This window comes from Pseudorasbora parva, chromosome 13 (assembly GCF_024679245.1).
Source record: "Pseudorasbora parva isolate DD20220531a chromosome 13, ASM2467924v1, whole genome shotgun sequence".
NCBI classification, from domain to species: domain Eukaryota; kingdom Metazoa; phylum Chordata; class Actinopteri; order Cypriniformes; family Gobionidae; genus Pseudorasbora; species Pseudorasbora parva.
In genome coordinates this window covers 28640883-28664224 of record NC_090184.1, presented here as the reverse complement: position 1 = coordinate 28664224, position 23342 = coordinate 28640883, and the positions used below count along the sequence as shown (strand labels likewise).

Genomic DNA, 23342 nt, shown 5'->3' with positions numbered 1-23342 from the left:
GTCACATTTGCTTTTTTTACTCTAATGTGCAAACTAAAAAAGAAAACACAATAAAAATACAAAATGAGTGGGACAAATCAATTTATTTCTCAAACAACAGTTCCAAATATACAGAGCAAAAAATAACAGATACAAAGTTGGAATTGCTGTATATACAGAGCTTCACAACTAATATGTACATTAATTTTGCACAGCAAGAAAAGCGTTACACCTCATATAAATAAAACTCACTGTCACAATGGAAATCATTTAGCTTTAGATTTCATTTGCTTTGCATCTATTAAATATCCCAAGCATGGAGAGCAACCCAATTTAGTAAGGAAGTATGTATTTAATAATTTAGGGGCATGTTTGATATTTTCATCAACTGAAATATTCTGTCATAGTTTGTTAAAGCCCATGTTATGAACTGTGGTGATTCAGAAATGAGATTGTTCTCGTTTTTTAATTGATCTATATTTCACTGGAAGGCACACGCTCTGCCTCCATGCTAGGCACTTGAATCAAAACATACACTATGGTTTTTATACCTGTTAAAACAATATATAACTCATAGTTTTTGTAAAGGAGATTGTCTTTAAGAAAATATGAGACTTTTTATTACGTATGTGTATATAAGCAAACAACTGCTAGAGATGTTGAAATAAATGGCTACAAATTAATTGTAGAACTGATATTTAAATACACATTTAATAAAAAAAAAAAACAGTGCATCAGACATCAAGCATCTATGCAAACAGGAAGTACCAATGGAAAAGTGCTAAGTTGCACAATTGCATTGCACTATTCAAAATCACATCATCAAAGACTTAAGACCACTGGATTCGATAAGGAAAAACTGATGCCATTGTTACTGCTTATATCATTGTTTCAAGCACTGAGGAATCCTCCAGAGCTGAAATTCATACAGTAATATGCAATTTTTAAAACTTGGATGCATGTAAACCAATTGTAAGGAGACCTCCAAAACAACATTAAGAACCTTTAAAATAGCATAATAGACACTAAATTAAAAAAAAAAATCACTGCATCAGACATCAAGCATCTATACAAACAGGAAGTATCAATAGAAAGGTTGTACATTTCTCTATTGCATTTGAATATTCAAAATCAAATCACATGGTCAGACCACTGGATCAGTTCTCACCTCGCTGAAGTCGCTGCACCCACATGAAAATAATTAAAACATGCTAAATTATTGCGACTAATGGTTTGTCACACAAACAGCTAGTCAAGTTTTAGGGTGTCTATGCACAAAGGTGGTAAAACAAAAAAATGTGATAGCATGGGACTTTCCTGCTGTCAAGACGCGAACCAAGAAACAGCACAAATGTCAAAATCTAAGAAAACTACTTAACTACAAAATTTGATTTGGGAAAAATGTTCAAGGTTGTACACAAACTACAGTCCTGTTCTATTTTGCATGCATCTGCATTATTTACTTCATAAAAATATTTATTACAAAATTTGACCATCACAGGAATTGCTTGGTTTGAAGTGACAGTTGCTTATTTACAAATGTGTAATGTGAAGATTATCTCCATGTTCTACAGTTATTTGTCCAAATAACAACCCCACTTTGTCAAACTCACAGCCTAGCTACACAGTTTCAGGTAAATAATGTTCATAAATATGATCCTTTTTTGTAAAGCCAAATCTATTGCCTGTTTCTCAGCATTTTATTGCTATATTCATTAACGCACCTGATAACTTGCAGTAAAGTGGACATTATACTTAAGCTGGCAGCAGGTATGATCACATTTTAGTGATAAACACAGTCAGGATCCAGTAGCACAGTATTTTAAACATCACATATGATAGGATTCATTTGTCTCCTGTTGCGGAATGAAATTCCAGCTGAAATAAACCCTTTAAATCACCGTGAGGATGAACTATACATCTAGTTCTGACGTAAGAGCATCTGGACATAAAAAGAAAAAGTATTTTACTAGTACCCCAGTACTTTTGATCCTTAAAATCCCGCCCTGAAGATCCCAATTTCAAAAGAAAGAACTAAAAACGTCCAAAAACAGCATTTTAAACACCTTTTCTCTGCTTTAAATGGATTTCAGCAGAGCTACATTCACAAGACGTGAGAACAGCATCATTAGAATACCCTCCAATTGGTAGAGAAGCAACCAGGTTCCCTCCCATTGGTCGAGAAGCAGGAAGCACATGACATTAGCTGGTAGATTAAGTTTGAGAAAGCTGACAGCTGGTTTGTGCTTTAGTAGAAGAGAGACAGCAGCAGTAATGCCTGAATGACAGGAAATGTAGCTCCTTGTGCTCATGCACAGCTTTACTCCAGTAGGTCCTGCCAAAAACACATTCATTTAGTAAAATCTGTATCACTATTTAGCTTTTTTTTTCTAAACAAAAACCAAAGAAGATTCCATTTAGGTGCATGTATTAACGTGATATGGTCTAAATCTGTACCTCATCTGAGTCATCATGGAAAGCAATCTTAGGTGCTCCAGCCACATCTGTGTCCAGTGGCTCATCTACGGCATTGGCTTCCGCGTTATGTTGTAAGACTGAGTATCTGTGTACCAGGAACCTGCAAAATGTCAGAATGTTTATGTTATTTTATACAATTAAACATATTCTAATGTAACCCATAAAATGTCTGGAAAACTGACTGACCTTCCACCACAGACGTACTTCTTTACAAACAGAGCCCCAAACACAGCGCCGGTCAGTAGGATGGCTATGATGATCGCGATGATAGGGGCGGTGCGAGAGGTAGGTTTATCTGTCTGTGGATTGCAGAGATACAGAACAAACAGCGGTGCATGAGTATTTGAGGTTTAAAGTTGGCATGAAATGGAAATGTACTATTTTCTCAAACACAGTCCTTGTAGCCGAGGCCTAAAAGACTAAATTACTGAAACCGACTCAAAAAAGTTCAATATACATGCCAGACCAGTGTGCAGTGCTGTAATTCTGCCACAGAGATCAACAAAAAACTGAGAAGAAAGCTTGGAGCATGTGGGATACGTGGGGTGATGACATCGTTGTTTTACAAAATATACAGATTGGCTGTACACATGAAAACGCAAGGGATTTATCCACTCTGGGACCCGATTTCTAGCCTGACAAGTCAGACCCACATCAAGATGTTTGGTCTGGGAACTCACCATTGGCAGGGCTCAATCTGAGGGATTAAATGGTAACGGTGGTCTTTCAAACTCCCTCTGCACGCAATTGGATAGCGCTACCACCAACCAGAGCAACGAAGAAGGTGAAGTGGAGCTAGTTGACAGATTAAACTTTGGCAAAACTCTGAACACATCTTCCTTTTTCAAGAATGACTTCAGTGCCGTTTTTTGTTCTTTTCTCAAATAAAAGCTTAAATCCAAGTCTTACAGATTCGCAGCCAAAGCCAATTCAAAAGACCACCTTTCGCCAGCTTCTTTGCTTACAAGTAGCACGCGGAACCTCCCCAACTATGCCGTCATTATGTTAAGCCCACTGACACACGATGTGATTGGCCAGACCAGAGTTAGGTTTTTCCAGCTGCAAGTCTATGGAGAGTTGCTAGATGACACTCGCTGCAAATTAGATTTGCTCCCACTAGGGTGCGCCTGGATTTCCAGGTTACCCGGTTTCAGACTCCCAAAACGGCAGATCCGTCTAAAACGCAAATACAATTTTTTTTCATATACAGCTAAACGCGTCTCCATGTGTAGAGCCTGAGGCTGTATCCAAAAATGCATATTTCCTTACTATACAGTAGATGAAAAACAGTATGTGACATAAGTAATATGTCCTATTTCGCGGTACTCATTAAAGAGTAGGCAATAAGTACCCGGATGACTTTCTTCTTCCAGTAAGATTGTGAAATGTGTATAAGATCCACAGGATTTATGAATGGCAGTGAAGCGACGTAACTGACTATGGTAGGTCACATTATAATGACAACATTGCTACTGTAGTATGTCCGGATTACATTCACTCTACACACATTCATGCATTCAAAATAAGTATGCAATTTTGTACACACCAGAGCACCTATTGTAGGCGACCTCCAAAACAACATCAGGCACCTCTACAAAAGTATAAAAGTATTGGTCTGGAAACTCACCACTGACAGGGCTCAATCCAAGGGGCGGGATAAACGGTTGTCTTTCAAACTCCCTCTGGACGGCGTGCACGCAATTGGACAGCGCTACAACCAACCAGAGCAACGAAGGTGAAGCGGAGCTAGTTGACAGATTAAACTTTCGCCGTATCCGGTCGGCAAAACTCAGAACACATCTTCCCTTCTTAAGAATGACTTCAGTGCCGTTGTTTGTTCTTTTCTCAGAGAAAAGCTTAACTCCAAGTCTTCCAGAGTCACGGTCAAAGCTGATTCGAAGGACCGTCGTTCGCCATTTTCTGTGTTTACTAGTAGCACGCAAGCGCGAGTCTGCCTTCATTATGTTAAGCCCCGCCCACCAACTCTATACACAATGTGATTGGCCCGACCAGAGTTTTGCTTTTACAGCTCAGAAGTGTACTGAGAGTTGCTCGCAGCAGATTAGATTTGCTGCTACTAGTGTGCGTCAGGATTTCTAGGCTAAAGGGATGGTTCACCAGAAGATAATGTTGTCATTATTTTCTAACCATGTTGTTCAATGCTTGTCTCTGTCATCCCAGAAACTTGTGACTGGGGTTGTTAAATTCCAAAATGACAAAAAGCACCATAAAGGTATTTTAAAATGCCCTGTCTGAATCATTAAACTAGTAACACACAGCAGGATAAATGCAGTCTCACCAGCAGCTGAGGGTCCAGCAGGTTGCTGACGCATCTCTTGCTCAGGTCAATCACCTTTCTTTCTGGTTGTTTTCCTTCCACACATTTATCACCTGGAATCTTTCTGTACCTGTTAAATAAATAATAATCAGTTTTAGAGCTCTCTTAATAAGTCAGAGAGAAGCAAGCAAGTGCTGACCAGATGTAAGATAAGCAAGAGAAAACTCCCAACTGTCTACTTTCTAAGATGAAGATTTAGTCTTCCAGCAATGGAGAATAATCCAAAGAGGGCATTACCCACTGGTCTGTAGCTGTTCCTTTCTCCCATTGATGCAGATCTCAAGATCATGGCCTTTGAGATCAGCCTGCTCAATACATTCTGAGCTGTTCTCTTTACGGTAGTATCCAAAGTCACTAAGGAAAAGGGAAGAGAATATGTGAAAACTTTGAAAAAAAGATGCATATTTAAAAGGTTAGTTCACCCAAATATGAAATTGATGTCATTAATGACTCACCCTAATGTCGTTCCACACCCGTAAGACCTCCGTTCATCTTTGGAACACAGTTTAAGATATTTTATATTTAGTCCGAGAGCGTATCCAAGTGTAGGCACACTATACTGTCCATGTCCAGAAAGGGAATAAAAACATCATCAAAGTAGTCCATATGTGACATCAGTTGGTTAGTTAGAATCTCTTGAAGCATCGAAAATACATTTTGGTGCAAAAATAACAAAAACTACTTTATTCAGCACTGTCTTCTCTTCCTTGTTTGTGTTCAAACCTCAAATAAAGATTTAAATGGTTGTGAATCATTAAATCGATAAATGATTCGGATCGCATGCCAAACTCCAAAACTGCTGAAATCACATGACACTGGCGATCCGAATCATTGATTGATTCATTGATTCATAACCGTTTGAATCTTTTTTTGAGGTTTGAACACAAACAAGGAAGAGAAGACAATGCTGAATAAAGTTGTAGTTTTTGTTATTTTTGGACCAAAATGTATTTTCGATGCTTCAAGAGATTCTAATTAACTAACTGATGTCACATACGGACTACTTTGATGATGTTTTTATTCCCTTTCTGGACATGGACAGTAGTGTGTATACACTTGGATACGCTCTCGGACTAAATATAAAATATCTTAAACTGTTCCGAAGATGAACGGAGGTCTTAGGGGTGTGGAACAACATTAGGGTGAGTCATTAATGACATCAATTTCATTTTTGGGTGAACTAACCCTTTAACTCTTTTCCCGCCAGCATTTTTGATCCTTTTCACAAGTTTCATGGCCCCCAGAATATTTTGTTGTGTGAATATCTGAACAAACATGCAGTATATTAAAAGAAAGAAAGAACAGAGCCTATGCTTTTAAACAAAAAAATCAACACTGCATGCATTCTTTTTTATCAACACTTGAATGTGGATGTTTTTTAGAAGCCCGTTTCCACCACTAAATGAAAAAATAAAAAGTCACAATTTGCGAGTTGTAAAGTCACAATTCTGACTTTTTTTTCTTTATATTCTGACTTTATAACTTTAAAACTCACATTTGTGAGAAAAAAAGTCAAAATTCTGAGTTTATACCTCGCAATTGTGAGAAAAAAAGTCAGAATTGTGAGATAAAAAGTCGCAATTACTCTTTTTATTTTTTTATGTAGTGGCGGAAAGGGGCTTCCATAGTGTTTCATTAAAAAAGCAACACTGAGCAAATGAAAAACGTTTAAAAATGGCCCTATGCCAAATGACCAAAATGGAAATAAAATCTATTAAAATAAAATCGCTTATAGCAAATAAGTAAACTGAAACCAAACAATACATTCCTCAAATTAACTAAAACTAAAGTTATTTTCAAAGTAGAATTAGAAAAAACAAAGCTACAATAACTTTGGTTCCCACTCACCACAGGAAGTCATCCAGTGTGCATTGGCATGATGTGGGTTGCTTGTTGACTACGTAATCCCTGCCAATCCAACACACTGAGTCCTTTCTCACTCGCAGGAATCGTTCCTTATAACCCAGCATGCAACCATCTTCTGGGTCGCTGATATCATCCGAGTGCGCCAGCCACTGCACATAATCAGCTGCTATGCCTGAAAAACAGACAGAGAAAGATTAATTTGTGCTAAACACAATTATATTAAGTTCCAAATGTCTTTGATTTTGTGTGGTTCAAACAGAACTTGTCACTCACAGTTACGTGTCAGCAGGTCTCTAAAGTCAATGGTGTAAGTTACCCAGTGGCTAATTAATGCATCTTCATAACCCCAGAGACTGACATTCAATGAGTGGGCACCGGGCTCCGAGGCCAGCCCTGTGAAGTGCATCGGCGTCTGGGTGAACTTATAAACATGCCAGCATTGCCCCTCATCGGTGGAGAACCTGTGAGACGCACAATGAGTTTTACAGCAGGTATTTTGCACGTAGAAAACTGACCATAAAATAGCCAATTGCATGGGTTTTGTCTCAAGAACTATAGGAAGCTCACTTAATCTCAGAGATAGGTTTGGCTTGGTTGTGTTCCACGGCCACCAGGAGGCCTCCGGAATCCAGGATGGCATAGTGGTGCGGCCCCTTCAGAGCCAGCAGCCAGGTGTAACCTCCATCATCCGACACGTACACATCAGGTGTCAACATCGAGATTGCGTCACCAACGCTGCCTAAAAAAGGGTGAGTGGGATAGCAATTATTTTTAGTGACAGATATTACACACTTTATCTTTAAAGGTGCAGTAGGCGATTTCTGAGAAACGCTTTTGAAAGTGGATCAGACTGAGCGCCACAACTCACTCATAGCCAATCAGCAGTGAAGGGCATATACAGTTATGATGAGGGAGGAGAGAGAGTGAGGGAGATTTAAAGAAAGACTGAAGAAAGAGTGATGGCTGAGAGACATTACAAAAGATCAGAAGGTCAGAAGAACCATGTTAACATTAGACAAGTTTTCCAGCACTGGAGACACCTAAGCACGAAGGCCACGCACTATAGCATTTGTTGATCTGCATTTTGGGGGTGGAGCAATGAAGGCAGGGTATTTAGGTAGGTAGGTTGATTTCAAATATCAAGTTTCTCAAAAATTGCTTACTGCACCTTTAATTTTCTTTTAGTTATTTTATCCATTTAAAATGAATTACTTGTATGCGTTACAACTTATTACTAGAAAAATAATAATAATAATAATATAATTAAATAGAGACATCACAATTTATGTCCCCAGAACTCAATTGCACTTAGGACTCTTCTTAAAATTGTAATTACCATGAGCCAAGACGAGTCCCACAGCATTGGGTTCACTCAGAGGCAGCATGGGAACATTCAGCTTCATTGAGCTGCTATATGAGGCATGAATATGCAGACTACACTGCACAGGAGGAAGACAACACAAGGTAAGTAAATAAACATACTGTTAGAGGTAGACTTCTCAAGGAGCTTCCATTCAAAGTGATTCTTACCATTTCTTTATCTTTGGCCGTAGAATCGCACTTGCTGTTCTCAGGTTTCTTCAAAGGAACCCATTCTCCTCCCTGATCAAATGATATTACTGTCTGTACCGAGTTGTCTTCATCAAAAAAAGAGAAATAGAGAGAAACATAAAAAATTACTGAAAAATGTTCAGGTGTCTTCAGTCATGTGAGCTATTTGTTTTAAAGGTGTCATGAACTGGCTTTAAAAAAATATATATACTGTTGCCTGAGGTCAACTTATGATGTTCGCATGGTTCTTACATTCAAAAACATCATAACTAATAATTATTAATAATAATTATTAGGCTATTTTCTACACTGGGTTTGAGGCTGTCTCAAGAAATGCTCGGTTTTGATGGCCGTGCCCCACTGAAGACTTAGAAGTAAATGCCCACGGCTATGATTGGATAAGATTTGCATATTTATTGAGCTTCTGCTCCCTTGTCAGTTCACTGGAGGAATTGTTTTTTAAAAAGCAGAAACCAGAATAATTATCTGACACTCAGGGCCCTCAAAACATATTTATTAAACAAACACAATGATTTATCTTTCATCCACCCGCGACTGATTTATTTTTTTATTACTAGGCCCGTCCGATCGGTGTATATAAGCGCGAACCTCAAATATCAAGTCAAGAGAGTGAACAACAGAGATCAAGAAATGAATGTTATTTCATTATTTAAGATTCACCGGCACATGCTTACGTTTTGGTAGTCCGTCTGGAAAACACATAGCCGCTGGGATTTGCGAGCCCCCTGGCCCATAACATTAGCCTACATGTCCGTTCTGATATCTGTTCTGATCAAAGAGCACCGTCCTTTGGATGAGACGTTAAACCGAGGTCCTGACTCTCTGTGGTCATTAAAAATCCTGTGGCACTTCTTGTAAAAGAGTAGGGGTTTAACCCCGGTGTCCTGGCCAAATTCCCTCAATCGGCCCTTACCAATCATGGCCTTCTAATAATCCCCATCCACTGAATCGACTCTATCACCCTCTCTCCTCTCCACCTATTGCTGGTGTGTGGTGAGCGCACTGGTGCCGTTGCTGCCTTCGCATCATCCAAGTGGATGCTGGACACTGGTGGTGGTTGAGGAGAGAGCCCTGACATGAGTGTAAAGCGCTTTGGGTGTACAGTAGTACATTTGAAAGTGCTATATAAATGTCTCATTCCTCCCGTTTTCTGGGTCTGGTGTCTATAAAAGCTTTTCTTTTACTAACAAGGAAGTTTTCAGCTCTGAAACGTACAGGATATTTTTATGTTACCATGACCTTTTATATATCAAAAAGCTCAAGGGAAAGTTGATTTCTCAATTCACCACCCCTTAAACATTTAGGGCCAGATTTAATAACAGCTTGGTCCAGCGCAAACCCTCTTTTGGCGTTAAAAAACTACTGTCAGGATTTAATAAAGACGATTCAAAAATGAGTAGCACAGTTATTTTCGAGGCTGAACTTATTGCATATGTATTTGTAGGAGTTTCCCTATCAGACACAAAATTTATGGGAGAAGAGTATTTAAATAACTCTGTGATTTACTAAGGTTTGTGCTCGTCAGTTTACTGGTGTTTGGTCCGTTTTTTACCGCGCAGAAAAGCACGTCTTAAACCAGACGCTAACTAGTAGATATGTTGGTCATTATGGAAATGATCCTGCTGCAGCTCTGTTTTTTAATTTGCATATCGTCAGTAGAACTTTACCCTGTGCTTTTTGGCTGTTTCATGCATACTGAGCTTTTTACACTGTTAAAGACTTGGATTCCCATCCTAGACAAAGTTTCAAAAAATAAGTTGGACATTTGATGGATTATTTCTGTGCCAAAAATACTCCTTCTGGTTTCTCACAAGTATCGGAAAGTATTTTTCGAGTATGGGTCCGCTTGACGTCAACAAGAGCGGAATGTCCTTCTCCCGGAAGGGTGCGCGCGCAACCAGAGCCAAGAGCAAATGCACGCCATTAACGCACTTTGCTCTGCTTTAGGGTAGTCATCGGCTGCGGTTCAGTCACAGGACTTCATCAAATCAACAATGTCACCAAAGAAGTGCGTTTTTGGTCATCAGGGCAACCCTGTACAGCTTCCCAAAGAACCCAGCGTTAATGGGACAGTGGATGGAGTATGTTTTTCCGGAGCAGTAATGGAGTTGTGCAAGTGTTTTTGTGTGTTCCCTGCATTTCAGCGACGATTGTTTTCATAAACAAGCCCAGTTCAACTCCAAATTTGTAGCTCGTCTAATGCTGAACGATAGCCTAGATGCCAGCCGAACTTAGCCCCGCCCACAACATTTTTAGGTCGGGCGGTTCGGTCTGGACTCGATCCATAGAGGAGTGATTATGCCCGAACAGAAACTGTTCAGACCAATGAAATCATCAGGGTGAGCTTTAGACAGATGATAAACAATAACGTAATCATGCAAGTCATCAAAGGGGCTTATATTTGTTCGAATCCTAAACAGAGAGCTTGTTTGTATCTGCATTCACCTTCACTATTTCTCTCAAAAATGATGATCATGTTGGGTAAGTACTCCGTGTATCATTAAATTCACAGAAAACTTAATTCACAAAAAAATTATATTTTTTTACAACACCGGCAAATATCGTTTATTCCAGCACGCATGCAGACAGGGATGCCAAGTTTTTACAATAAAACCTGCCAACTACTAGCCCAATACAATAGCGTCTCGGGGGGGTTCTCCGGGGAAAAAAATGGTGTTGGGGGGTAAAATGTGTGTTATTTTGGCAAGGTTGCCTGCTAAAATTCGCACTCATGGGTCTATATATCACATAATAGTCGCTTCAACAAGTGGACATAGAAAACAGCCCACGGAAAAAAACACGGACTTGGAAACACAGTGCAGTTGAGCTCGGTTGACATGACAACTAACGTCGCTTCGTTGATCTGATTGGTTGTAGGTCTATGCAATTGAGGTCTTTCCTGGTTCGCATGAAACCCGCCCCATAATCACAGCCCAATGGAGCAGTATCAGACTCATATTCTGACTAGAATTGAGTATGACCACGTCAGGCTAGCTGAACGATGGAGCGGTCCAACCGATAAAGACTCACGGTCGTGCGTTGGAAGCAGGCGGTGAGTAAAACTGCTTGTTGGCTATTGGCGCATAAGTGCACATTAGTAAACAACATGATCATGTATAGCTAATTTATCAATGGAGCATTCAATGTGAATTCATATTAAACCTAGGGGAAGTTCACACAAAATTAACTTCTCCATTCAAATGTGATACTATTCCATTTTTCTATTGTAAACGCACTAGTATGATGTGCAAAACCGTCCTGCTTGCTACTGCTAATGTTAAGTCGCATACAATAGTCCATAAACCAAATCATGTCCTCGTAAACCACGAGTAAACACAAACAAATGTTGTAAACTCGCGCATGACAAGACGCTAGGCAAATACAGTTACAGTAGCCTACATACCACATAAAGACGTCCTGCTGTAGTCGCTGTTGCTGCTTCTCCTGTTCAATTTCAGCCTCCGGGTCTGATTCTGGATCATATATGTATGGTTGAATCTGATTGATAGCCATGGTTTATTTAGGGTAATGTTTTCTTTTCCACGTTTAAGGATGTCAGAGCTTTTATACTGGGCGCTCTCAGTCTCAACGCAATAGCTGCACGTGCTTGTCATTCTCCGCCCACACGATACACCTCCAGGCGCTCGTTTTTTTCCGGAAAGACTCGGTACAGCCCATATTTCTTTTATAAATATAATAAAACTAAAGACTTTTCGGAGATATGAAGGATGCAATACTACTCTATAGGTACTCAAGATTGACATAAGACTGACTGAAACTGAGTGTTTCACCCCTTCTTTAATTCTGTGACATTATTTCATTGTTATTGTTGTTATTATTATTATTATTAATTATTATTGATATTACCATTGCAATTGTACTGTCAGTACAAAGTATTATCATCATCGCCATATCTATTATTATTTTTATTATTATTACTGTTATTACTGTTGGTATTATTATTATTGATACAAATGTTATTATTTTTATGATTGATTTTCTTTTTATGATTTTTTTTTTGCGTCAACAAAATTATCACCTTTTTGTATTAGTACCACTATTGTTATCATTATTATCATTATTGTTAATGTTATCTATTATTTATATTACTATTGCCATCAACACAACTGATCACCATCTATAGTATCATTATTGTTACATATAAATATTGACAATTATTAAAAATTATCATTATTATTAATATACATGTTATTACTATTTAAATACTTCTACTATTACTACTATTATTTGTCAGTTCTGCTTATTTTTGTTTTATTGCTGGTACTATTACTGCTGTTTTATTTTTGTGTTTTGTTATGTTCTGTGTTTAGTCTGTTGTAAGTTTTGCACTCCTAATAAAATAAAATAAAAATAAAAAAGGGAATTTTGAATTTTAAATTGTAATAATTACTGTTTTAATGTATTTTTATCGAATAAATGCAGCCTTGGTCAAAATGTTTCAAAAATCTTATACCGACACCAAACTTTTAAACAGAAGTGTCCTATCATGATCACATATCAATGTTAAATATCATGATATATATTGAAACGTATATTTAGAAAGTAAACTGCAAGCTGTTATTTAAAAACTGATTTTATTCATATCAATTTAAAGCATAGCATGCCATGTACAGGCCTAGAGTAATCTGAATACACACAGACTATAAGTGTTTATTTGTCTTATGTAGGATGTAGTCATACCCTCAGCCAGCACACTAGTAGTGAAGACTCCTCTGAGGGAAGTGACATTCGTGAAGTCTGTCTCGCCCCCGGGGGTCGTATACAGATGGCGTTCGAGAGACTTGGAATACACAGTGCCTCTGTCATCTGACACATAGATGGTGCCAAACCCAGCGTCTATGAAAAATAAACACAATACAGTTAGAAGACAAACACTGAGGTCTAAAAAGTAGCACATATCAAAATGTTGTAATCTTTCATTTTGCAATTGTTCCACTCCTTTATATTACTAAATGCCACTGCTTAACCAATGAATGTTTTTCACACGATAAACAATATATCACTACATCATTGTGGCATGATGGTTTCTACAACAGGAAATGTTAGCTGTAAGCATATGTTTTATGGTTATAGTAAATAAAACAAAAAGAAAAACACTGACCTCCTGGTTCATCCACATGCATGAAGACCATTTCATCATTGGCTGCTAGTATTGAGTAAAACTGCTCATGACTGACAGGAGGAAGTTGTGCCATGTTCCACGTCTCACCTTGGTCTATCGACACATGTATTGCGCGTAAAATGTCCTAAAGAACACGCAGATAGTTAAAACAACACATTCCCACATATATACACTCACACTGGGGTGCGCGTCACACACACACCTCTGACGCTGACTGCATTACATTTCCTGATCCAGCCATAACTGAAGCAAACAGGAAGCGTCCGCCGATCCCAAAGGAGTAGATTCTGTTGGCAACTGTCTTAATGTTAACACCAAAATCAACTGACTTCCTCAGCACCAGCATCCCTTTATCATCTGAAAACACAAAACAACAAACAGTGAGCTAACATTGCGACAGAATTATTCACTTCGTTTTTATGAGTTGCTGATACCACTTGGGCCGCGGTAGTGTCATGCTTTTCTATAGCAATAACACAAGGTTTGCTGACTCAAATCCACTGTGGGATGCTGAATTCTAATTCAAACTAATTCTAACGACACTTTATCTAATGACTGTTAATGAGCAACACCACTCACAGGGCGCTGCATCATCTCTGACACTCGTGCAAGCACCTTGCCAAAAAAGCACTTGCACACATTGCCAAACATCATGAAAAGGAAGCTTAAAAAGTATACACTCTTATGCTGCGTTCACACCGCACACGAATGACGCAATTAGCGCGAGTGATTTACATGTTAAGTCAAGTATAAGGAAGCTTAAAAAGTATACACTCTTACTCAGTTGGCTTTAACAGTAAGCACGCCTGCTGCCAGGGTCAGTGCGATTGAGTTTTAGGCCTAGTGAGGAGACTGTCATTGCTGTATTGTCACAATCTCTTAGATATGTCGATGATGCAATTGTGCTTTTATGTTTTGAAAACAAAACAAAACCTTTTTTTTTGTTAACTGCTGTTGCAAATTTGAATAAAAATCTAGATGGCTCACATAGATGAGTTTTATTCTTCTTCACAATTTCATGAATGCATATGACTATTTGCTAATGTTGCAACAAAACATTTTTATAGACTTGCAATTTCCAGCAATTATTGCAAATTATAATATTTTCAATTATTGATCTGTCAATATACTTATTTATTCTTAAAACATATTATGATGAACATACATACATACATATTTTATATATATATATATATATATATATATATATATATATATATGTATATATCATAGATGTATATATTTCAGAACATTTTGACGGCAATCTCAAGAAAGATCTTTCCCTTCAGAAGAACTCAACTTTAATACACCAACTAATGCACATGGATGTACAACCAGAAACACATACTAGCCACAGAACGGAACACATTCATGTCACCACACCGCACTTAGATCAACAAAGCTTATAAATTTTACTAAATATTACTCACAGCAGGATCCGTTCAGGTTGGCGGAGAAGAACAGAGTATCCATTCCCCTGTGGAAATGATGAAGAGAGAATTGATCTGTGAGATTAAACTCAAGAGACCTCATAAAACAACAGCAGTCAGATAGGTTCACTTCGGATCAGTCACTTGTTTGCATGTTGCAGCATAATAAGTACAAGCATGCTGCACACAAAATATCAAGGAAGGAGACAGTTTATAACAATCACCATACAAACCATATTTTGATTTATAGAAAACACATGAACAATGCAACAAGAAACTGGTTGTATTGAGCTTCCCCATTAAAATTCATGGCATTGTTGTAACAGGATATCTATGATTGTCACAGATCATGTGACGTATTGTTAAGATAAGACTTAAGGGCGTGACTCGGGATGAGCTGAGTTGTCAGGTTGCAACATAATTGAACACAGTTTCTTTCTAAAATTAAAATGTAAGTGGGCCATTTCATGCAGCACATTTTCATGCTTATTACAAAGATAAAATATTACTGTTACTATTATACAAGTTAATTATATAGGTTTGTTTTCTTTTATCACAATGCTCATGCCATGTTCCTCCTGGGTTCAATGCAATGCAAAGTCTAAAATGAACACAAAAAAAGAAAAAGGATGTGATTGTAATTTGAAAATGCTATTAACTTGAAAGATATATTATATATATATATATATATATATATATATATATATATATATATATATATATATATATATATATATATATATATATATATATATATATATATATATATATATATATATATACTAAATAAACTATACTAAAGAGTTTAAAGTGCCCAAACTGATCTGGCTTGTGCAAATAAATTATAAGCCTTGCATAACTTCCTTGTTAACATAACTATTCCCTGTTAACGTGTACAAACCAGGGACTGTTGAATTCAAGCAAAAACTAAAAACTGGAGAATCCAACTGAACTTTTATGCAGCAGCAGAGCGTCCTCGGACATTTGAAAGCTGAGCCGTGTGGAAAAACACAGTGACTCAGCAGAGAATGTCTCGTGTTGCTGCCATGGTGGCCGTATTTGCATGTTTGTGTTTTTGGGTGTCCTGGATGTGCAGCCGTGAAAAGACAATACAGAACTCCCCAAAGTGACTGGTCAAAAAGTAAAACATACTATATAAAAGTCACTCCACCCACCCCCATGTCTTCACAAACACAAAGCACATTCCTAGGGCGTGAGAGGTTTTTACAATCATTAAATGATCTTACCATTTCACCACACACACCATCTCGTGTATTTTCTTCCATTGTGAGCCGAAGTCTTTAGAGATCCAGAGATCATTCTGAAACAGCAGAATTTTAGTGTTCAAAAGAAGCAATGCACCACTTGAAATACATAAACAAGGCATTTACAATATGTATATCCTCTTATATATCATCATCTTGTTTTTACAAATTTACATGAGAAGGAATTGAATAGCAAATATATACAGTATAAATATTTATACAGTATAAGTATATACAGTATAAGTATATTTATAATTTAACTTTCCTTGCCAGCATTTTTATATTTAAGTTGCAAGCCAGAATCAGCATTTTTGATAATATTTACAAAATTTTCTCAATGATATATATATATATATATATATATATATATATATATATATATATATATATATATATATATATATATATATATATATATATATATTTTCTAGCTTCATGTTTTTCCAGCACTTGGGTAAGTTTCACAAAAAAAGCTTCTGAACAAAAAGCTTAAAATGTTTTTGTCCAAGACTACGTCTGGATCAGATCCAAATGTGATAGTGAAACATATAGTAAATCGCGGCCAACACCCCCAAAGGTTATGTACATCATACATACAGTACCTCTTTTTGGGGTTTGCATTTTTGCAGTGTTGATTTGTATGCTGCTGAATGTTTAATGACCACGTTAGCTAACTTGTGCGGGCCCTTCTAGCTGTGTCCCAATTTAAAGGACACACCTTTGAAAGCCACGAAGGTCAGAACGAGCGCTGTTAAATGGGACAGTCTAGCCTATGGAGGATTGTTTTTATCGCCTAGAAACTGACAGCGATTGTGATCCGTCTGTTATATCCTCCATTTTATGGGAAAACAAAGGGCATATTTGAAAGAGCCTTCAGATTTGGGTGAATGAAAACGAGTGAATGAAAAATGAGCGTACGTCGGCTGTACACAGAGCAATGTGGGATTGAGTGCACTCGATAATGTCCACTATGGTTTCTTACACCACTAGAAAAGCTGTCCCTTCATGACGGAATGACGGAAAAGCTTGTCAATGGCGGGAAAAGAGTTAAAATGCTATTATGTCATTTAGATAAGCACAAAATCAAACTCCAATCAGTTCAGGAAACCCAATATGTGTTGATGGCAGTTTTGAACTTCACTATGGGTGTGTGTGTGTCTCAACCAGCTCCTAAATTCAGTAGTAAGGGCACTGATCAGGGAGTCAGCCCCTGATCAGTGCCCTGACTACTGAACTAGGGAGCTGATTGAGACCCTATGAGACTTAAATGCAATATGTGGTCATGATGCATACTTTTTGGAATAAAGTGTACACATCTACACTTATTAAATTCACTGATCCAATGGGTTTAAGCAACTTTCTGTTAGATACCCTAAAGTTCTAATCTGTAAAGAAATAGCATACATTTAAAAGGCTCTCACCTTGGTGCTGATGGCTGCAAGCACATCAGAGTTTTGGGGGTTGTACATTATCTGCATTAGAGGGTGGAATGGCAATTCTGTGAGGGTGAAACTTTTGGCAAAGTCTCTTGAACGGAAAATTCTGGCGCCAGTGCCTCCAGAAGCATGTCCTGTGAGGATCACCTAAAGGAAAGAAAACCGGGACTTTGACTACTTTAAAGTGCTGTCACACATCCATATAATTGCTTTGAGTGTCGGAACGTCAGCAAAGATCAGGAAGTTCAATTAGTCTACTTTGATTGACATGCTACATTTAAGCGCCTACAGGCCAAGTCAGCAACTTGAGAAGCATTTTTAACATAGCAAATTGATTCAGCTCCCCAGCCCACATGGGCTTAGCGGAAGACGCTACTGAAACGCTCGGTTTTTGACACGTCTTGCCCACCTTGCCAGAGTTTTCCGGACCGATAGCAATCCCAAAGTCAGAGTTGATGAAGGTTTTGTTGATGAGTTCTGTGACATCCTCAAATGACTTTCCATAGTTTTCACTGTAACAAGGAATGGAAGATCAAGAAAGACATTGAGTAAAGCAAACACTACATTGGTATTAAAAGAACAAACACTATTTAAACCAGCACTCACCTCCTATAGAGTTTCGATTGACCAAATCGCAGAAAGACTATTGGCATCTGAAATGTTGTCAGGGCCAGTACTACCTAAGATTGAGGCATAGAGACAATTATTTACTGTTACACAAACCTTCAAAAAAGGGGAATCTTTATAGGAAGCATTGCAATTTACCTTTCAAAGGTTTTTTATTTTATTTTTAAGAAATCAGTACTGCAATACAGGATGCAATACATTGATCAAAAGGGACAGCAGGGACATTCATGTTACAAAAGATTTCTATTTCAAATGCATGCTGTTTTTGGACCTTTCTATTCATAACAATTTACAATAAAAAAAAAGATTTCCACAAAAATTATAATAAGCACAGCTGTTTCAACATTGGTAATAATAAAAGTTTCCTACGCAGTAAATAAGCACATTAGAATGATTTCTAAAGGATCATGTGACGCTGAAGACAGGAGTAATTCAGCTTTGCCATCACAGGAATAAATAGCATTTTTAAAATATATTAAAATAGAAAAGAGGTATTTTAAATTGTAATAATATTTCACAATATTACTGTTTCACTGTATTTTAGATTAAATAAATGCAACCTTGGTGAGCATAAGAGATTTCTTACAGACAGCATTTTGAATGGTAGTGTATGTATTGTTTTTACTGCAGTAAAGGGAGCAGCGGCTGTGGTCAGAGTGAAAAACAAGACTTCACGACATGGCCTTGAATGTGCACTGGAGCATGAGAAAGGTCAGACTGGTTATGAATTTGCATTTGGCCATATTGATAGTTGTGTTTATTTATCTTTGCGAGCCCTGCGAGCAGCCAAAGAGATCTGTGAAGATTACCTAGACAGTCTAAATTTAAATCTAGAGCTAAAAAGTCCTCATCTAACCTTGAATAGAATGTTTGTTTAATATGGTGGATGGTTCTTCCGGAGACTTCAACAAAAAGCAAGTGAATTATAATAGTACACATAATAAATCAAAAGTGAAACTCACCCCAGTTCCGTCCCCCACCCATGCCAGAGACACGGATCCACTGATATCTTGAAAAGTCCACTGAAAGAAACACAATTGTATTAATATTAAAGCAATACTAAAAGGTTCATCATAATGGACAAAATATGACTGTTTCACACACACAATAAAGATTTTATTATTGCATGTCCAAGAAAGACATTATCAGCCAATGCAAAGCACATGCTAACCTTAAACAAAAACTGACCCAGAAACCTTGCAACTATACTCACAACATTTCATTTTCATTAAACATTTAATTACATTTTCAATGTATTTGTTTGAAAGCCACCCATATTGGACATTTCCTCTGGTATTTCTTCTGTAATTATGACTGGGAGTTTTGATATAAATTCATTAAACAATTCATTTAGATTTTGATTCTGTATGTTTTACAATATAAAAATAAAATAAAAAATAGTTATCGCTGAGGGTAGTCCCCTTGTTGACTACTGTTGTGTTTAATGCATTAATAATTTGATCATGGTGCATATAAAGCAAATGTTATGTACCGCAAAAAGGTTTGTCTTTAAATGGTTCATATACACTTTCAAAGCCAATATGAGACTTAATGAAAATCTTAAATGGAAGTGTGAAAAAAAATTGAAACTACATTATCTCATTTAAAGCACTCTTGCTATTATCTACAGTGCACTGAGATTGAATGAGGAGAATGGCTAAAATACTCGCGCGTCCTCTCTCTGGGCTGCATTTGTGTCCCTTTAAATAACAAGTAAATCTTCTAATCCCATCTAGTGAATCCAGTCTAGAATTGAACATATAAAACACTTTGGGACTATTTTCTGTTGATTAACAGCTGTGGCAGTTCCGGTCGCCGCTTTTGAATTTATGATACCTTTCTGAACTGTTTGTTTTAAAGGTTGACACATCTGTGACTAATACACAAAGCTACACAAAGGAAGTTAACAAGTGGTTTGGTGAAGTAGAGATGAACTGATATAGTGTAGCTTCAACCCTCAAACACCTCGAATGTTTGACCTAATCTGACAAGAAGCAACCAAATTTTTTTATAGGAAAGGAAGTTCTTTTCTGTAATATTAAGACTTGTATGGTTTAGCAAAACTTAACATGAATTAGAAAGGTATAGCTATTTGGGGCAATACATATTAAAAAGGTTGTCACACAGGTTTGACTGGTTCTACCACTGCTACAGGCCAAGTTACATCTACTTGTCAATGACAAACAACATTTTATATTTATTATCAAAACATAAATTGAAGAGAAAATGCATGCATTCTGAGGGCTATAACAGGAACTTTATATATATATGTGTGTGTGTGTGTGTGTGTGTGTGTGTGTGTGTGTGTGTGTGTGTGTGTGTGTGTGTGTGTGTGTGTGTGTGTGTTTTGAAAATGTTCTAATAAAAATAAAACCTGTATCACATTTTTTAAATCGAATTTTACAAATTTACATTTGATTGTCACAAAACTAAAGTACTTTTGCAAAAACTTTGAACGCGTTTGAGCTAAACAAATGTAACAGGATGTTTCAAAATCTAGTGAGCTTAAACAAACATTAAACATGTATTTCGTATAAATAACTAGCATCTATTTATATGTTACTACTTATTTTTCGATTTTTAGTGAACAGTAACGTTATAGTCCTTACAAATGCATTTCATTCTTGTCATTATCACTATTGGATGGCTCACTAGCAAGAACTAACAAATAAGTGTTAGTGACAAAAAAACAGATACCAATTAGTTTTAATGAATACATCTTTCATGAGATTCCAATCAGAACTCTAAATGTTGTTAAAAATGCTATAGAGGTGAAGATCATTAGTTTTTGAGAAAGAGGTTTTTTAGGTTTTGCTTCGAGTGAACTTACGTTGTGAGTGTTGCTAGTTAACTTGCTATCATATCCATTTAAACCTTTGCAGGTGTCTAATACATCAGCGCTTCTTTTCTGGATGTGACGACGATGGATCCGAGAAATATCTGCATCCGATCCCGTCCCAATCAGACTTCTGACGGCTAGTAGAGACTTCGCATACACTCGGTGCGCGTTATAGGGTCCTGGTTCCACATGGAAATCCACAGAAAATGCCATGGGGAAAAATAAAAGTGCAATAAAGTGTCCAAGGCCTCGCATTTTTTCAACACACGATTGTGTTGCTGTTTAAATACGCATTAATTCCTCAGTGTCTTCCTCCTGAGCGGCTGCTGGCGGTATCAACAAAAACAGACTGCCTGTGACAGCGAAAGGTCCTGCTGCTCATATTATTAGTGCTGCCTCCTCAGAGAGCATTTCAACACCCCCTTTTTAGATTTAGATAATTTCCAAGAACGCAAAAAATATCGCAGACCCTCCAAGATGATGTAATAGCTTGTATCTTTAACAGTATTTCGTGTTAAACATTAAAAAAAGGAGCAACCCCCCCAAAAAATAAAAATAACGGTGAAAAAGAATGCACCTTGCAGAGACTGGGACCAACTACCTGATTGGCTGAAGCGACTGGTGCGTTTTTCTGATTGGTCCATTTCTGCGCTTTCAGGTTTCTGTGAGTCTGTGCGGTCAAGTTAGTTTGACACGTCACACTTCGTGTTTATGAATTAATTAGTCTTCCATTTCATATGTGAAACCTATCTTTGGTAAATGATTCATTTAACTTCTATAAACTCATAGTATTGGTAACCCAATTGCTCTTTAGTCACGTCGCATGCAGACTGAACTGTAAAGGCACGTTGTAAAATAAAAGTGAATTGTGTTTGCCCCAGAATGGAATTCTAAGAAAATGTGACCAAAGCCGATCCTCCACAAAAAAATGTTTGCAGAAGCTATTTCTTTTATCAGATGAATAGCAAGCATCATGCTTTAGCTATCTATACAGATTGTATTGTTGTTTTTATACCAGCAAAATAATTTAATGTGCCTAAATAGTAGCAAGTGCATGACTCATGTATTCTCAGTGAGACCATATAGTGGAAAATAATGTCGCCTTCAAATGTGCATCGTGGAAGAAAGAAGCATCTGTTGATTCACTTCACACTTCAGCCCACAACATAACTGTGTAGTCTCTCTGAGTCACATCATAATGAACAAATGTAGTGAATCTTCCCCCAGATTCTAACAATTTATCATTGTACTACACCAACAATATTTTTTTTCAATCTTGATTTTTCAGTTATAGAAGACTGGAAACAAGAAAGTGAAGGGTTGTGTCATTGCTCCGCATTTTTCCTTAACCTGTTTGACCTTCTAAATGGTTTGTCAGGTCAGATTTTAGCATTTACTGGGCTAAAACTAATTACATTAAACTTTCTTACAATGTATTTATTTACCAGAGCATCTTTAATTACATCATCATCATCATTATTATTATTATTATTATTATTATTATTATTATTATTATTATTATTATTATTATTACATTTTGTTTGTGTGTACATATGATTCATGGCAGGCTCTGGCATGAAAAAAAGAATATCCCATGATCACAAACCATGTGACACAGGGGAAAAAAAGACTTATTGTGACTGTAATTCTGATCTGCAGTCATTCCAGATCTCCTCTGCTGGCCAAGAGCCACGTGCTTCCCATTGATACTCATCCTGTCTCTTCTATTAGTGGATACAAGCAAAGTATGGAGGTTGTTGCTTCTTCAAGGGAGATGATGATTCTGAATATTAGCCCAATGTAATGCCTTTAACTTTTTATAGGGCATTTAAAAAAATATGCATGGGTGGAAAAACCTGTCACACAAGACATTGTGACCTGAATTCCTCAGTAGTGACGGCAGCCTAACATGGGCACCGCCTTGAGAGCTGCAACTTTTTAAAGTTAAGGTGTAAACAAAAAGACTTTTATTAGCCTACCCAAAGTAGACCTGCAATGAGTTATGCATTTAGGCCTCCTGAGACTCTTTTATATGAACGTGTTACTTTTGCAACATCCTCAGTAATGATCTTCACTTAACATTATTTACTCAGTTGAAAAATGCCAAGGGAAAATAAGTAAGTAGCATTTATAACGTTTAATAAGGTTACTATTATTTATCTATGTGTTAAGAAAAATGCATTTAATAACAAATAGCAAAATATGGTATTGCATTTTCATTGTAAGTCTTTTTTTTTTTTACAAATATTAAGGAGTTAACCCAAAAATTAAATCGACCCTCATTTAGGCCTACCCTCAAGTTTGCCCAGACCATCCAAGTTGTTTCATTCTTCTGTTGGAAAAAAAGAAGATATTTTAAAGAACTTCGG

General features: G+C 37.2%; 2 protein-coding genes across 2 annotated transcripts in view; one reads left to right on the top strand and one right to left on the bottom strand.

Moving 5' to 3' along the window:
• The window catches only part of gnai3 (guanine nucleotide binding protein (G protein), alpha inhibiting activity polypeptide 3), a 354328-nt gene that overhangs the window by 216215 nt on the left and 114771 nt on the right, over positions 1 to 23342 (top strand). The window lies entirely within an intron of this gene.
• On the bottom strand, positions 65 to 21534 carry sort1b (sortilin 1b). The gene is made up of 20 exons (XM_067413758.1): positions 20965 to 21534; positions 19097 to 19156; positions 18114 to 18187; positions 17917 to 18019; positions 17493 to 17654; positions 16054 to 16127; positions 14807 to 14853; positions 13579 to 13733; positions 13356 to 13500; positions 12935 to 13090; positions 8192 to 8298; positions 7998 to 8100; positions 7229 to 7400; positions 6935 to 7122; positions 6644 to 6833; positions 5033 to 5149; positions 4757 to 4865; positions 2644 to 2756; positions 2437 to 2557; positions 65 to 2314 (listed from the first exon to the last, which is right to left on the bottom strand). The coding sequence occupies exons 1-20, from the start codon at positions 21226 to 21228 to the stop codon at positions 2300 to 2302; spliced, it is 2475 nt and encodes an 824-aa protein (XP_067269859.1). The 5' UTR covers positions 21229 to 21534; the 3' UTR covers positions 65 to 2299.

Excerpts from the sequence above, each read along its gene's own strand:
- sort1b (XM_067413758.1), bottom strand. The coding sequence starts at position 21,228 with ATGCGAGGCCTTGGACACTTTATTGCACTTTTATTTTTCCCCATGGCA. Across the intron at positions 18,188-19,096 it reads GGGTGGGGGACGGAACTGGG|GTAGTACTGGCCCTGACAAC; the intron begins GTGAGTTTCACT and ends CCTCAATCTTAG. Across the intron at positions 5,150-6,643 it reads ACACTGGATGACTTCCTGTG|TGACTTTGGATACTACCGTA; the intron begins GTGAGTGGGAAC and ends CCTTTTCCTTAG.